The following is a 17,692-nucleotide window of genomic DNA, read 5'->3' as shown; positions in this document are numbered from 1 at the left end:
TCCTAGGGAAAGTTCCAGTTTTGCTTGGCCTCTGTAGACATGACTTTTATGCAGTGCTGCTACAGGTTGAAGGATTTTCCACTCTTAATCTAAAATCTGTGATTAGTCATCTGATTACTACTTAAATGGAATAGAGTTGAGCAAATCATCCATTTTACAACTACCTCAAGAAGGGGAAGCTGGGGTCTAGTGAAGTTTACTAACTAATCCAACACTTGTTGGTTCTCAGCAGTAAATGACAGAGCCACGTTTTGAATGTGCTTGCTGTGACTCCAAGTTCAGAGTATGATAGATTTTATTATACTGTTAGACATGAAAAAAAGATCAGATTTCAGTTTCTGACTCTCTGAGCAAGTTTCTTCAACTTTTTGGACCCAACTTGTGAAATGAGTGTTTGGGGATGAAAGGTTTTTAAGCTTCCTTCCCTCTCTGAAAGTCTATGGTCTTGGCTGTTAAATCTGTGTCTCTACAATTTGACCGTTCTACCAGCCTTCAGACGCACAGCTGGCCCTTTCCTCTTGAATGTTCCAACATCATGACCTCCCATTTCTTTTCAATAAAATTAAATGTATTACAAATAAGGCATAATGCCTTTTGAAGAAATTGCTAACTTTGCAATTTGGTTTAATTACCAGCTCTAAGATATATGAACTGTTTGACCAAAGCGTATTGCTTTCCTGTTGAATTGGACTACATAACTTATGTTCACATTTTAGCTTGATACTAATCTGATTATATGCCCTTTTGACAAAATAATTGGGCAGTTAGCATGAAAAAAATCTTTTCTCTTTTATGATGACTATTATTAAATCAAAAAGTTGTCAGCAGTTTAAGTTATAGAAGCAGGTGAGATTAAAAAATGCATTGGACTTTACTTTTTGCTGTGATTGGCCAAGGAAATCAAACTTTTGTTTTTGATAATAGAGTATGCTTTTGAGAGGGATATTCTAGTTGCCCCCTCATGAGGACAATGTTTTGGGGAATATTCTGAATGAATTTTTGTATTTTGTTAAAAATCCAAATTCTCATTTGCCTATATAAGTTTATATTTAATATATGCTGCCCCAGAAATACAAATTTTAAAATAATCACATATATAAGTCCAGCTTCAGTATCTCTGCTCTTATTATTTCAAAGAAAAATCAAAAAAAATTTGATACTAATATACTATTTTCAGGTTTATGAAATATTCACTGTATTTTAGAAGTTGCTATAATGAAGCATGAATATCATTTTCAGATAAAAATACAGTATCATCAATAAATAATACTATTAATAACATAATAAATGATACAACATAATAATAACACTATGCATAGTATAGAATTATAATTCCAAATAAATATTTACTTAATAATTATTAATAATGGCATATCACATGTACATATTTACAAAGCACTTTGCATCATGATATTTTATTTGATCCTCTCAATAATACTGGAGGATAAGTGCAATTATTAGTCCCCATTTTGCAGATGAAAAAATGAGACAAATAATAGTTTCCATGACTTATCACACAGCTAATGTGTCTGAGACAGGATTGAACTTAGGTTCTCTGCATTCCAGGTGCAACACTCAATGTACTATATTATCTGGTTATCTTTGAGATGCAAAGTTTTTTTTTTTTAAACAGTATTTTTTTTCCAATTGAATTTAAAGAAAAAATTTTAACTTTCATTTTTAAAAATAATTTTGGTTTTCCCATTTTTCTCCCTCTCTTGCCTCCTCTTTCCTAAAATAGTAAGCAATTTGGTATAGATTGTATGTGATCAGTCATGTAAAACATATTTCCGTATCAGTTATTAAGGATGAAACAGGATTTGGCCTACAAAAATTGAAAAGTATGCTTTAATTTTGATTCTGACTCAATCACTTCTTTTTGGGAGCTATGGATAGCATTTTCCATTAAGAGTTCTTGGGCATTGTCTTAATTGTATTGCTGAGAAGATCATAATTAATCATCCTTCACTGTTGCTATGTTCATTGTCCTCCTGGTTCTACTCATTTCTGTTTTTAATCAGTTCATATAAGTCTTTCCAAGTTTTTCTAAAATCTACTTGCTTATCATTTTTATAACACAGTAGTATTCATTTACATTCAAATATCCCAATTTGTTTAGCCATTCTTCATTTGATGGGCTTCCCCTAGCTTCCAATTTTTACTTCCACAAAAAGAACAGCAACAAATATTTTTGTGCATATAGGTCCTTTTCACTTTTATGATCTCTTTGACCTAGTAATAATATTGCTGAATCAGAAGTATATACAATTTAATTGCCCTTTGGATAGAGTCCCAACCGCTCTACAGAATAATTGGATCATCAGTTTCCCCAACCGGGTATTACTGTCCCAGTTTCCCCATTTATTTTCCAGTAGTTACCATTTTCCTTTACTTTTTAGCCTGTCTTATTGGTGTGAGGTAACACTTCAGAGTTGTTTCAATATGAATTGCAAAATTTTAAGATTTTTTCAAAATCCAGTTTAGGTCATTTTAAAATCAGCAGAAAGAAATAAAAAGTAAGCTCTGTTATATTAGCAGCTTTATAACTATTATCCCTGAATTAAATCCTGTATGTTCAAAAATCTGGAATCTTCCACAATAGAAGGAGGAAAAATAGGAGGGGTGGAAGAATGAAGAGGAGAAGTATAATAGGAAGAAGAAAGGGGAGGAGGAGGAGGAAAAAAGGAAGAAACAGTAATGACTCCTAGTTCTAGTCTCCTCTATAAAGAGAAATCGACTTAATTTGCCTCCTGATATTCATTTAGAATTCCAGGAGATCATCTTGTCCACAATTAAACTGTTTCAGTCATTGTGGATATATATTTAACAGAGTATTTCCATACTGAAACAAATATAAATAGCTTTCATGGTATTCCATTTTGGAAGTAAAGAGTCTAGTTCATAACCTCTAGGAAATGAATAATCCCCTCTGGGATTTGGTGATGGCACCATCTTTTAAGTCTACCCTAGTAGAAACATGGTTTTTGTAGTGGAGAAAGAACACAATGTACAAACATTTCTATCCTTATTTCCAGTTTTATTTGCTTATTTTGGAAAGTATATACTTCCATAGAAAAACAACCTAAAAAGTCTAAAAAAGATTGAGAAACTGTTGCATTTGTTCCTTTCTTCTCTCTTCATTATTTGCCATTTCCACTGACCCAGGGAATATATTCTCTTCTGGGTCACTGTAACCATAAACTAACATGTGAATCCAAATTGAGGCAGAAAGGATGGTGTAATTAATTATCTTGGTCTATTAATGGTGTCATCATGGGTACTATCTCAATTCCCCAACCGTTTTTTCATTCTTTTTTATATTTATTTTTTTATTTGAGTCCCAAATTTTCTTCCTCTCTCTTGATTCCCCCCCCCCATTGTGGAGTTAGGAGATATGATATGTATTGTTCTTGTGAAATCATGAAAAACATTTTCATATAAACCAGCTTCAGCTTGCAAAAAAAGTCAAGAAAATAAAAAAAATTAAATTAATCTACATTCAGTTTATCAGTTTTTCTCTTGGGAGATAGAATTTTTCATTATGAGTCCTTTGAATTTGTCTTCGATCATTGTACTGATCACAGAAGCTGAGTCTTTCACAGTTGATCATTATTACGATATTGTTGTTGCTATATACAAGGTTTTGTTTTACTCATTTTGCTTTGTCTTGGCGCAGATAAGTCTTCCTAGGTTTTCTAAGTCAGTTACCCACATGACTTCTTATAGCAGAGTAGTATTTCATCGCAATCATATACCACCACTTGTTCAACCATTCTCTAATTGATAAACATCTTCCTAATTTCCAATTCTTCGACCACAGAAAAAGAGTTGCTACAAATACATTTGAACACATAGACAAATTTCTTTTACTAAAGGAGTAGGAGAGAATTTCTTCAATGAGGTTGTTTCTATAGATACAACTAATTACATCCAAAGGTTTTCTAAATTGTAGAGTAGACTGAAACTATGTTTATATGAACAAAACTTAATAGAAATCTTGATGAGGGTTTCTTAAACAATACCCCTTACCTATCAATCAATCAGTTAACAAACATAGACATGGATGTAGGAATGGGAGGTACTAAAGATATGACAGAAAATTAATCCTTCTGGCAAGAGAAGCTAATTAAATTGTCCACGACTTAAAGTCATCATAAATCATCTCAATATTCCAGAGAGACTGGCACAAATGTAATTTGAAATAGTTTATCAGGGAGGACCAGGATATGAATCCTGCCTTTGTCACTTACCTTACTGTCTAGTGGTCTGAGTTTTCTGAGCCTGTGTTCTCATGTACAAAAATAGACACCTATACTATGGATCATTGTGAGTATGAAATAATATAATGTATGTAGAATGCTAGGAACACCCCTTTGACTTGGATCTCTTCTTACCTATGTTGAACATTTCTCTTAAGATATATTTGTTGACCCATCTTACATAAAATGTCATCTTGTTTTATATTTTCCAAAGTTAGAATTCAGTTATAATTTCATTTCCATTCTCATCTCTTTCTATAATTCCCCCAAAACTGACCTCATAAACTCATGGATTTAATTTGCTCATATTAGTTATCATAAAATTATAGCATTAATATCATAGTATTAAAATTATATTCTAATATTTTTTACTTCATAAAAATCTTATAATATTCTAGTATATAGTATAAGGAAAATAATGTGTGCTTATCATGTTCAATTCAGCACTATCCAGTCCTTTTCCTTCTACAAAACTCTGGTCTCCTATGACTCTGTACAGTTTAGATATTTTCTATTTTTTGTTCTATGTTTCTCCAACTCAGAATGTTCAAAAGAAAACTCAATCTTTCCTCCTAAACTTATTCCATTTCTGAATTTCCCCTATTTCTGTTGCATGCACTGCTATTGTTTAAGACTGTTATCACTCTCATTCACTCCACCAATAACCACCTAATATCCAAAAACCTCTTCAACATTTTTCTCATTTGTATTTTTTTTTATCTCTTTCTCCTGATTTTGGATTTTCATTACCTTTCACTTGCATTGTTATGGTGACCTTCTGTTTGACTTTCATGCCTTTCATATCTCCTCGTTTCAGTCCATCTTTCACATAACTCCAATCTCCCCCTTTATGTTTTTAGGAATAGTGTTGTTCCAAAAGTATAGGTCTATGTGTGTTACACTCTTTCTCATTAAACTCTGGTGGAACTAGGTTATCTCTAGAAACAAAGTAAAAATTATTCATTTTCACATTTAAAATACTTTAGTATATGGCCCTAAAGTACCTTTACAGTCATATTAAAAAAATAACTTTTTTCAAACTATCCTCCTTAATGTTCCTCATACAGGTACCATTTCTTTTCTCCATTCCTTTCCAGTGATGCTCCTCCATATCTCAAAGGCACTATTTCCTCATTTCCACTTCTTAGAATTTCTGTCTTACTTTATCAGCTAACCATTCCAAATCATCTTATAGCTACTTTGTGAATATGTTGTGTATATACCTATAAATCCACTTGTTATCAACCCTGATAGAATGTAAGGTCATTGAGAGCAGTCGACACCTTTTGACTTAAGTCCCCAGGGCTTTGCATCCTATTTGTCATAGAATACATTTTTGTTGACGAATTTAGTTGTTGATAATGTTTATGAAACTTTTACCATTCTCATTATTACAATATCATCTGAAGATCTGGCAGAATCAGAAATAATGACAGAGGGGGGCGCTGAGCTTGCATACTCCATCTTGATCAGGTGCATGAATTTCATTTTCTTTTCTTCAGATCTTTGCCTTTAGTCAGTGGGTCAGCATGAAGCTGATTTCCTACCCAGAGTTCCAAAAGGGTAAAGTCTCTTACTTCTTTGATCAAAGTATGCTGTTGGCCCAGTTTGAAGTTTGGTCATGGTAATCAAGCCACCTATTATTCTGGGGTCTATGAAAAGATTTTTTTTTATCATAAAACCATGTAAAATAGAGCAATCTAACATTTTCCCTTTGCATAATACATTGAAGGTGTCCTGGGGAACTAGTCAGTGGTGATTAGAGCATTTTTATATACCCCCTCATCCTAGAATTGCTCTTTCAGGGAGAGAGTTTTTCCCTCTATTAATAGGTCACCAAGAACTGTTTGCTTGAGAGCTCTGTCTAAATATTACCTTTAAAAAACTGATTTAAAAAACTTCACTGGCTTAGAAAGTGTTAAATATCTCAAGTCATCATCTTCACATGTAGCACTAGAGTGGGTAGATTTTTCGTAAAGAAATCATAGCAACATCTTTGTTGGAGTAGAGGGAAAATTGGAGATGTTGCTAATCAACTCCACTGCACAAGGATGTTCATTTAAGGCATCAACAAATTGTGTCCGAAGTTAGAATCAGCCAGACCTTTGTATTAATGGAAAACATAGCAGTTCTCTGAATTTTCCTAAGTAGTCCATTACCCTTTCTGTGAATAAAAGAACTTCAAAGGTAGCCATTGTCTAAGGAAAATGGGAATATCGCTGATTAGTTAATGTAGAAATGGGTCTGCAAGCTACTTTACAGTCTTCTAAAGCTAAGCTTGTCTCCCAAGAAAATAAATGTATAGCCTTTCTCTCCTGTCCTCTCTTACCCTGTCTATTCTAATGGTTAGTTTCTTCTCTCTTTTCCCTTTATTACTTTCTCTCCCTTATATATATATATACATATATATATGTATACATGTATACATATATACATACACATATATATGGTATACATATATATATAATGTATACATATATATATATATATGGTGGTACTAGGATACCTCTAGAAACAAAGTAAAAATTATTCATTTTCACATTTAAAATACTTTAGTATATGACCCCAAAGTATATATATATATGTATATACATATATATGTATACATATATACATATACATACATAACATATAACACACATATAACATGTGCATCTATACATATATTGTTCATGTGTATTGACCTTAGACTATATTTGCACATGGTTCTTCCTGATTACAGATCTGATGCTCTATGCACTATACCATCTAGTGACCTCTCCTTTATCATATATTATTTTTCCCTAATGAGTTTTTAATCTCTCATGTATCACACCTTCGTTATCTTGGACTCGTCACTTCTTTGACCACAGTGTTTCACACATAAAATAACAAGAGAAGGCCAGATGATGTCAAGCACTTAGACAAGAATATTTGTGAAATTCAAGGTTTTTGAACCATCCCAAATAGATGTTGAATCCCATGGAAGGAAGAGACACAAAGGTTCTGATACTGGTAAATATTCCCAGGATATGTAGGCTATTTCAAAGACGTTCATCTCTCTTCTACCTATATGAAAGTACAGACAGTATATCCATTTGTCTTAAGGGAAATGATCTTTACTAGGTAAAATGACTGTGAGCACGTGAGAGTACAGAATCACCTCTAGTCATCCTTTCCTACAAATACTTATTAGTCACCAATTAAATATTGTATTTTTTTGTGAAGTGCTAGATTAAACAAAGTGAAGATTAAACAAAGACACTGACAAATATTTCTGGCTAGGACAGTTTAGTAGAGGGATAAGAATTACCCAAAGAGCCATAATATAGTCATTCTGAGTTCATTATGTGCGAAAGGATAGGGTGAAATGAGAAATAGGGGAACAAAAAATCACTTGGAGCCATGGAGTCTCTTCCATAGAGACTCTAACAACTCACCAACTTTTATATAGTTTATATTTAACTAGATAACCCTGTGAGAAAGTAACTAAAAACATTCGTGCCCCAAATTTACAGATTGTGAAAGTGAGGCTCAGAAAATTACGTCAGGAAGCTTAGGGTGACAAATCCAGTCAATGTAAGATACAGGATTTGAATTCAGGTCTATTTGGCTTCAAATGCCAAATTCTTTGTATTATACCATGAAAGCTTCATTTGCTGAAGAAGGGAGAACCTAAGGATAAGAGGAGCAATTTTGAAGCTATTTTTAATGGTCCAATCAAAAGGCAACAAGGGTATGAATTAGTTTGGTGGCAACCAGTGGGAAAGAGTATGAAGAATAAAAGCAGGATTTGGGAAGTGTTTGTGGGAGAGGAATTACCAGCTTGGGAAATGTCAAACCAAAACAATATGTCTCAGGACTTCATGAAGATAATGGTAGCATCTATTGAGGTAGAGAGAATGGAGGAAGAGTGGTGGATAGAGGTACAGGTTTAGATAGGTAACTTCACTGGAAGTCAAAAAATGTTTTCAAGCATATACTTGCATAAATATACTTTGACAAAACTCTATTCACTGTGCCCCCTAGTTGCCCATGTTATCATGTAGGGAAGTTGATAACCTTAAGAAAGCAAAAGTGATATTAGCATTTACATTAGGTTTTGGAAAGCAATATACATGTTTTCTCATTTGATCCTCACAACAATCCTGTGAAGTAGGTTCCATTGTTATTCTCATTTTGCAAATAAACTATGTCTGAGGCAGGTGGAGTATAAATGACTTGCCCAGGGTCAAACATCTAGTTCCTGAGGCAGGCTTTATACCTATGTCTCCGATTCACTGGGCCACCATTTCCCTCATCGTGCTTCTTCTAAGCAAGGTTATGTATGTGGGAATATTACAGAGTGAGTGGACTTGACTGCCTCCAAGGTCCCTTCTAGAATTGAAATTCTGCGTTGTCATGAAATGCATTACATCAAAACGTTGTTGGTATTTTCTATCATTGTTATTTTATTGATATTTTCTTTTTTGAATTACAGGTTATGAAAATTTTTCAGTGTTCATCCACATGTTTAATTATAAGTTATACAATTTTCATCCACCCTCCCCTCAGCAACAAACACTCTAGTGAATGTTGTAAATTTACATTAGTGTCAAACATGGTATTTTCTGTATGAGGAATTAGGACTGAGAGAAAAGAGAGGAAACCTTACTATAGGAAGGAAAAAAAAACTCAGGGAAAATTTTAAAAAGCAAATACAGTGTTCATTCAGATTCTTTAGCATATTATTTTTTTCATCTGGATGTGAATGACATTATCCATAATAGGGCTCCCAAGGTTTTCCTTGCTCACTGAACCACTAAGAGGAGCTGCCTCCATCATAGTTGATCAACTCACAATATTTTTGTTTATGTGGACAGTGTTCCCTTGGTCCTGCTGCCTTTGCTCAGTATCAGTTCACAGATACTTTTTTCTTCATTGAACACAAAAGTCAGACAAATATCTTACTCTTGAGTTTAGTCATTCATTTTACAACTTCGGGTCTCTGTGGATTTTTCCCAGAATCGTGAAGGAAGAATAGATTTCAGAACTCCCCTCACTTCTGCCCTCTGACCCTCTCTTAAGGACCTTCCAGCTATTTATATTTGGCCTAAAGTTTGGTGTTATTTCAGCTACTGTGCTGTGTCAAAAGTTTAGTGGACTAACCTTATACTGTTTATCCTCTTGGATCATTTGCTAACTGGAGACTTCCAGCTAAACCTTCAAATCTATTAACCTTTGAGCTGTTTGAGAGCAAGGATTTTGTTGATTTTTTTTTATTTTTGCCTTTCTTTGTATTCTGAACACTCCTAACGACTGGCCTAAAACAGGTGCTGGAAAACTGTTTTTTGTGCAACTTTCTGACAGACTCTTGTCCCTTCAAGATGGTTCCTAAAGCAAGTACATCAAGTTTCTATCCCACACCTCCATCCACAAACTCATTCTGCATGAACGGAAATAAAACAGAAGAGCAAAGACTATGCATCACCATTCTAGCCTGCTCCCCTCTTCATTTCCTAATCAGGAAGAAGGGTCCTCTGTTACCATGACAACTGGCTATTGCTAAGTATTTGTGTTATATCATTGTTCTCTTCTGGTCAACGGAAGAGCTCTGCCCCTTTTATCTGACTTATTCTGACTTCCCTTGCTCACTGGCCTTGTTTTTGAATAAATCCATAGACTCTTGATATATTTGCTTCTTAAACTGAAAACAGCTTGGCAGAAGTAACCGTAAAAGTCACAGCAATATAATTCCCCAACTACCTGATGACCCCCAAATCAGCCAGAATTATGAACAGAGTTATGAAAAGCCAAACAAGAAGCATGGTGGCTTCCAAATGAATGAATTAGCCTCCATTGACGACCTCATTCTTTACTGTCACCTGACCTTTCTTTTCTCTTTATCTGATTCACCTATTCAACTCTACAGGTATTGATTTAGCCCTTACCATGTGCCAGCTACATAAATGAGGAAGTTGGAAAGTCAAAAATGAGTCTCTACCCTTAAGCTTATCACGAGAAGAAGGCGGGTATAAATATAAATACAACATTGTGAAAACAAACAAAAATAATTTGGGAGTGAAGGGGACTGGCAATTGGAAGATTAAGTAGATGGCACCTAGAAGAAACTAGGTATTCTACTCATGAGAAGTGAAATGAGAGGTCACAACGGGCACAGGTTACAGTTTGAGCAAAATTCCAGGATCTAGAAATAGAAATCTAGGATCTAGAGACACAATGATGGTGAGCAAGCAGGTTCAATTTGATAGTTACGAGATTTGGGGGGGGTAGTCTAGTGGTGTGTCCTCTTCTTTTGGCTCTCCTTCCTGCTTCTTTTCCAAGACTTGTCTCCACCAGGAGGAGGAAAAGGAAATAAATAAATAGAGCAAGTATCATCAAAGAAATTCTGAATTCAGTCTGTCATAGTTCAGGGAATGCTTCCCCATGGTCTTTACTCTGTAGGAAACCATCCAGCTTCATGTAAACAATGATTTTGATGTTCTTATCACACACACAAACACACACACACGCACACACACGACAGACAGAGTTCTTTTTTATATTTTAAAGGTTTCTGTCATCCCATCTTATTCATATTCATTGAGTATTATTCATTTCATGATTTAAGAATCAAATAAGATAACTGTAATCCAACAAGCATTTTTTAAATTTTTATTTATATATTTATTTTTGAATTTTACAATTTTTCCCTCATCTTGCTCCCCTCCCCCCCACCCCCCACACAAGGTAGTCTATTAGCCTTTTCCAGGCTATATGTTGATCTAAACTGAATGTCCCCCAAGAACTTATTAAATTCTGGCTAGATATCAGTCAGGATGCAGTCTGACCTTCAGTAAGGAAGGCCAGCTCTCATATTCTTCCTCTAATGGCTTGGTGACCTTGGGCAAGTCACTTAATTATCCCTGTAACATGATACTTTTCAGATGTACCAGTTCATACTGGGAGAAAGAGGAAATATATAAGGTGTGGATGAGAGAAATGTTGAGGAGATATCTCTTCATTGAGGGAACCTTTTATTCTACTCCCCTCCCCAAAACGAACAAGTCATTGTCCTAGGCTCTGGAAAGGCAGAAGGAAGTCAGAAATGAATTGTCTAGTTACAAAAACAAAGATCTTCAGTTGAGTAAGGACAGACAATGCAAGAAGGGCAAAATCTGAAGGGTTAGGTTGAGCCTTACTGGGAAGGACTTTTTTTTTTTAGGTTTTTGCAAGACAGTGGGATTAAGTGGCTTGCCCAAGGCCACACAGCTAGGTCATTATTAAGTGTCTGAGTCTGGATTTGAAGTCAGGTACTCCTGACTCCAGGGCCAGTGCTCTACCCCCTGCAAACCCTAGGAGCCCCCTAGGAAGGACTTTTAATAAGAAGGTCACAAAGATTGTTGGACCTCAAGGATCTTGCATCTTAATGTTTATGGGTTCTTAATTGAGAGAGAGAGAGAGGGAGGGAGGGAGGGAGGGAGAGAGAGAGAGAGAGAGAGAGAGAGAGAGAGAGAGAGAGAGAGAGAGAGAGCGAGCGCGTGCGCGCAATCTGGTCAAGGTTCTGGACATCCTCTCAGAATCATGATTTTTAAATGAATAATAACATAGAGAAGATTGCAAATGAAATCAAATAGCAATTATCCCTTTTAAAAAGGCCACTTTCACAGACCCTCAACTTAAGAATCCCTTTCCAGTCTCAATTTATAGACAGGGTACTGAGGTAAGCAGAAGTCAAGAGACTTGGCTAAGATTACATAACCAAATAGCCCTAACAAAATTTAAGCCTGTCTTCTTTCAACTTCAAATCTAATGCTCTCTCCACTACTGTTCATTTCTTTAATCATTCTCAAGTTCCTTACTTGTCAAGTATTTTCTGCAGTGTTTTCTGTGTAGATGGATGAATTTTGATGTGTTTATGTTGTTTTAGGGTATTTTTTTTCTCTTTCTTAGTCCTCAAAGCCCATTCATGCAGCATTATTACATTTTATTATTATGCTCATTGGTGATATGGATTGCATTTTAATTATAACTAAATGTCATATTGTATATACTGCCCTTGATGAGTTTCTGTTGAACAGTGTGACCCGGAAGAACTGAAAGGTTGTATATCCATGCTTAGCCTTTTTTACTTCATTCATGTAGGGGAGAGTCTGATGGGAAATTCCTTATCCTAGCATTCATCAGTCACTATATAACTGATAAACCTATGGAATGCCCAGGGTACTGTCCACTTCTGGGTCTTGTCCATAGGTACTCTGCAAGTCTCTCTGAGGCATAATTTTAGCCCAGGTTCTTCTGATTAGAATCACTACTCCTCTGTGTCTTGTGTTTTTTAATGATGTGTCAAACCCATGCCTGCCTTGAATTCAATTATCTTTTTGCTCCTCCTGCCTACCAAGTAGTTATTTAAAAAATAATAAGCCAGACTAGCCCTAATACCTATGTCTGCCATATCTTTACTGATATTTCTTCTTATGTTGACTTGCTGGCATTACCCACAAAATTCCATTAACTAATTTTAAATCCCAGGAAGAATGTTGAAATCGAATCCATTTCGAACTAATTTTTAATTAAGATTTCCTGAGACACTGTGCTAAGTGTTTTACTAAAGTTAAAATAGATTACATAGACTGAATTACCTATATCCACTCTTTTCCCAGTTTCATTCCACATAAAGGAGAAGGAGTTTACTCAGCATGAATGGTTCCCTCATTCAAAAATACATCATTCATTTTGACTGTCTCTGTAAATAGCTTCTGCCTCTTCCTACAGGACCATGCCTGTCATTCTTATTCTACTTCTACAATCCTTTTATGTGTTGCTTTAGCTCCCAACAACCACATCTGTCCACCCCCAAACACATTTCATCTCCTAGATGCTGAGTTTCACTCTCAAATTCCCTATTCTGTCTTTAGTAGATTATTTTTACTGTTACACTCTTATTTTATATGTGAATCATAATCAAAATTTAAATGGGAAACCAGGTGATATAGTCTTCTATGTCTATTTATGGGCCAAAAATGGATATCTATAAAGTATTTGAAATTGGAACCATAAAGATTATTTATAATGGAGTTTCCTAGTACAAAACCTTGAGAATGTTATTTTTAAATGGGAAAAATGCAACCAAAGTTGGAAAACATTTTCAGTAAGCTGATCATTGGAGTCATAGAAAACTAATGCTGGAAAGAGCATATCTATCTCTATCTCTATCTCTGTCTCTGTCTCTATCATCTCTATCTCTATCTCTATCTGTATCGAGATATATGTGTGTGTGTGTATATATAGATATATATAGATATAGATATATGGAGATATATATATATATGTGTGTGTACATGGAGATATATATATGTTTATATATAAATATATGCATTTATGTTGTATAGATATATTTATTTATGTATGGTTTGCAGGCATACAGACACATGCTCTTTCCTGGTTTAACAAATTTAATATAAACTAATCATTATCATGCACATCCTGCTTTTGTGAAGAACAATTATTTACTTTGTTTTGACTATTATTGCCTAAGACTTTGTAAAAATTTTGTTGCCTGTCAGTGAGAATCAAGAATCTCAAATTTCACAAGTATATATGAGCCAGAAAAGAAGAAAATTGACATAGAAGATAGTGCACTGCACTTCAAGTAAGAAAGAATGGGACTTGAATGGGTCAGAATCCAAGTTCTGACAATTGCCTGCCTCCTAATTTGGGGCAAGTTCCTTTCTGAGTCTGTTTCCTTGTCTTTCAAAAGCACATAGAATGATATCAGAAACCTGTGTCACAATTTCTTATGAGCTTCAATGGAGATGATGCTTGAAAATTGCAGAGCTGTCTTTGCAAAATCGTGGAATTGTTATGATTTTAGAACATTTCTCAGTCTTTCCCAGAAGAATCAACTTTCTGAAGTCAACCAATGGGCTTCTTTCATTAGTGACATATTATCAGACCTTCCCTGATAACTTTGCAAACAGTTGCCCATTGAGGAAACTTAACCATTTTATGAAGTGCAGGGAGAACTTTAGGCAGTCATATTGAGCGCAAGTGAAAATGATATTTTAGGAGTAACTGGCATTCTTAAGTCCTCCAGTATCTTTTTTACTGAGCAGCTGAGGTAAATCAATCCAGTTAAAGATTCATTCCTCAGTCATAGGGATTTCCAGGAAAATTTGGCTATTTCTGGGCAAAGCAGCTCAAAAGAATAGATAATTTATTTTTAGTGCAAATGAGTTTTATCAAATATTTTTTCAATAAGGAAGATTCCAGGAAAGGAGATAGTAAAAGAACCTTAAAAAAAACTGACGGGACAAGAAAAACTAGACGCATTGAAGGTTAAAAAGGAAAGAATTTACAATTTTTCATAGAGATGGTCATTGTTTTGATGGAGGATATCTGGAAAGGGAAGAATGAGAGTAAATGAGAAAATGATAAATTCCATTGCTCCATGATTCTAGATAGTAACTTTCAGGCCACTTAGATTAATTCTTCCATTTTATAGGAAGACACCAAAGGTCAAAGAAAGTTAGTGATTTGCCAAGGGTCATGCTAGGAACCACATGGCTATAGAAAGAAAATTTGGTCTCAGATCAGCCAATTCTAAATCTCTTTCCCTTTCCTTAGAATAACAATATGAGATTCCTTCTTTTGTACTTTTTTGATTTCAAGGAAGAAATTCAGACCTTCTTTATCTACTCCCAAAAGAAAATGTGCATCTTTCCAACTGTGATTCGCTCAGTACCACCATAGGAGAAAATCTTCCCCTTATCTTTGATTGGTGTTTTCCTCTAAAACTTCCTTAGGTGGGAAGGAGGAGATGGGGTGAATGACAATTTGGTGACAAATCCTGAGGGATTTCTGTGTGATTTTCAATTCCAGCTCACTGCAGTAGATGCAGACGAAGGGTCAAATGGGGAAATTTCATACCAGATCCTTGTTGGGGATCAGGGCGACTTTGTCATCAATAAAACCACGGGCCTTGTTACCATCGCACCAGGAGTAGAGTTGACAGTGGGACGGACCTATGCCCTCACCGTACAAGCAGCTGACAATGCCCCACCTGCAGAGAGAAGGTAATTCATATTATGATATACATCCACACAGTCTCTTCTTCAGAATCTAGATTTAGCCTTATAATTAAATTGAGCCACATTTGTTTTTTTTTCTCCTAAAAATCTAAATTGGATCAGGAAGGCCCAGGCACTGGATTCCTGAGAACTGTCTGTACCATTCTTTAATTTGATGGAAAAAATCAAAAACAAAAGCAATTATTAAACCACAGAAAAAGTACAAGTTCAATTAACTGCATCAATTTTATATGTTCAGTTGAATACAGGACTCTAATGAATGGGAGTTCAGAAGCAACAGTTATGTTTACTAAAGAGCAATATACAGTCTATTCCTATCCATCACAGCTCCCAGAACACAAACTATATACTAATTTTTAGATACTATTTGCATTTCTTGTTTTTTATCTTGTTATTTCATAGTAGGGTAGCAGGGTAATTCAGTGAGTAGAGCACTGACCAACCTTGGAACCAGAAGGAAAGGAGTTTGAATCCAATCTCAAACACTTGACACTTACTAGCTGTGTGACCTTGGACAAGTCACTTAATCCAGAACCATCTCCGGTCATACAGATTCATCTCTGCCTACTGGATCCAGCTGGATCTGGACAGTGAGGCTGATGATTTAGCCCAGCATCCTTCCCCCACTCAAATACAGTGCATGGGCTTGTCAAGGCATCACATCCCTGGTGTAATAGTCTCTGCGAATGAAGGGCAAACATCGCCATTATTTTATTGTTAGAGAGTCAGAGAGGTTAAAAATATAGACCGAGAAAAAGTTTAAATGCATTAATGAAGATAGTCCTATCTATCAAAAAATGACCTGCACATATATTAAAATGTTAAATAAAATCAAGGTGATGACTTTGGTGGGGGAAAGCACTAACATATGGGAGCATCAGAAAAGGCTTCATGGAAAAGATGATGCATGAGCCAAGTCTTCGAGGATCTGAGAAATTATATTAGGAGAGATAGGAGTGAGGAGGGGAGGGCATTTTTAGATACAGGATCCAAACAGGGGGAAGGTCCAGAGACCACACACACAGACTTATATGCAAGCAATAACTGAAAGGCCAGCTTGGCCAGATAATAAAATGAAGAGGTATAACATAAAAAAGGCTAGGAAGGGAAATAGGTCATGTCTGCAATGAACTAGCAAAGTGATTATGGAAAGACTATCCTTATGTTGAAGTATATGCTGCAACATGGCTTAGTGAATTGAATCTTTTATGAAAGAATCTATTTGCTTAGTCTTGTGAAGGTAAGGAGCCAATACAAGAAAGAAATCAGGTTAAAAAATCCAATGCTTATAATGTGCTTCCCATTGGACTTGTATTCTAGAAATACAAATACAAGTAGGTGGAGGGTAAGGCCATAGATTCTAGGGCCTCTGATTAGAGATGAACTACAATCCATTTTTACTGTCCTTTTGTCACCAATTATACTGCTTTGGGATTTCTTTAGAGCTTTCCAACACATCCTTCAACCCTATCTCTCCTTTCTAACTTTATTTTGCTTTTCTGTCATTTTGTGTATTGTCTTCCTATTAGATTGCATTGATGAGGACAGGGACTGTCTTTGTTTTTATTTGCTTGTATCCTCTATTTAGTACAGTGTCTGATATGGATATAGATATAGGTGGATAGTTAAAGATATAGATAGATAGATATCTTTATCTATATCTATATCTATCTATATCAATATCTGTCTGATGATAGATAGATATAAATATATATGTGTGTGATTGTGTGTGTGTGTATGTAATTATAGACTGACAAAAAAGGGAGTCCCTACCTCCAAGGAATTAACATTATAATTGTAAGATGAAAAGTAGTTTGAGGAAGTTACAACTATGTGGTAACAGTGTAATATGTAAAAAAATAAAATAAAATGAGACTTGACAGAAGAATGAATGAAGGATGACTTGAGTCTGTCCTTACATGGAGGTCTCAGGGGGAATGCAATGAACCTAAGGAGGGGCCAAAGGACAGAGATGCTGAAGAGTGAGAAAGCCACAGAACATAAGGATAAATCTAGGTTGCAAAGTCAGCTGAAACCTGAATGCCAGGGTCAGAAGAAAATTTAGGAGGGAAATAATTACTCTAATGTTCTTGTCAATTCCCTTGTCAAATTATGGCATGAAAATCCTGCATATTAGAAGTGTCACAAATTTGGTATAAATATCCAAAACAATCTTCTATTAGTCATGTCCAATATTTGTTGACCTTAGAAGACATTTCTCCCTGGAAACTTACAAATGATGACTGATCCTTTGCGGTTCTGAACATGGTAGTTGCCTTGATAATCATTTAGTTATTTCCCACCATATGACATGAAATATAGATATAAGCCTATGAAATCCAGAATACTAACTATCTCCCTCTCTCTTGAATAAGTTAAGATGAA

At 35.2% G+C, this 17,692-nt stretch overlaps 1 protein-coding gene across 3 annotated transcripts in view; it reads left to right on the top strand.

The window, feature by feature from the left end:
• The window catches only part of PCDH15 (protocadherin related 15), a 2,110,989-nt gene that overhangs the window by 1,721,762 nt on the left and 371,535 nt on the right, over positions 1-17,692 (top strand). For all 3 annotated transcript variants that reach the window (XM_074232276.1, XM_074232274.1, XM_074232275.1), the window contains one exon: positions 15,099-15,292. In XM_074232276.1, the coding sequence (XP_074088377.1) occupies positions 15,099-15,292 (194 nt within the window). The remainder of the gene's footprint in view (positions 1-15,098; positions 15,293-17,692) is intronic.

This window comes from Macrotis lagotis, chromosome 4 (assembly GCF_037893015.1).
Source record: "Macrotis lagotis isolate mMagLag1 chromosome 4, bilby.v1.9.chrom.fasta, whole genome shotgun sequence".
Classification (NCBI taxonomy): Eukaryota; Metazoa; Chordata; class Mammalia; order Peramelemorphia; family Peramelidae; genus Macrotis; species Macrotis lagotis.
The sequence above is the reverse complement of the archived record's forward strand: the minus strand, read 5'-3'. Positions and strand labels throughout refer to the sequence as shown.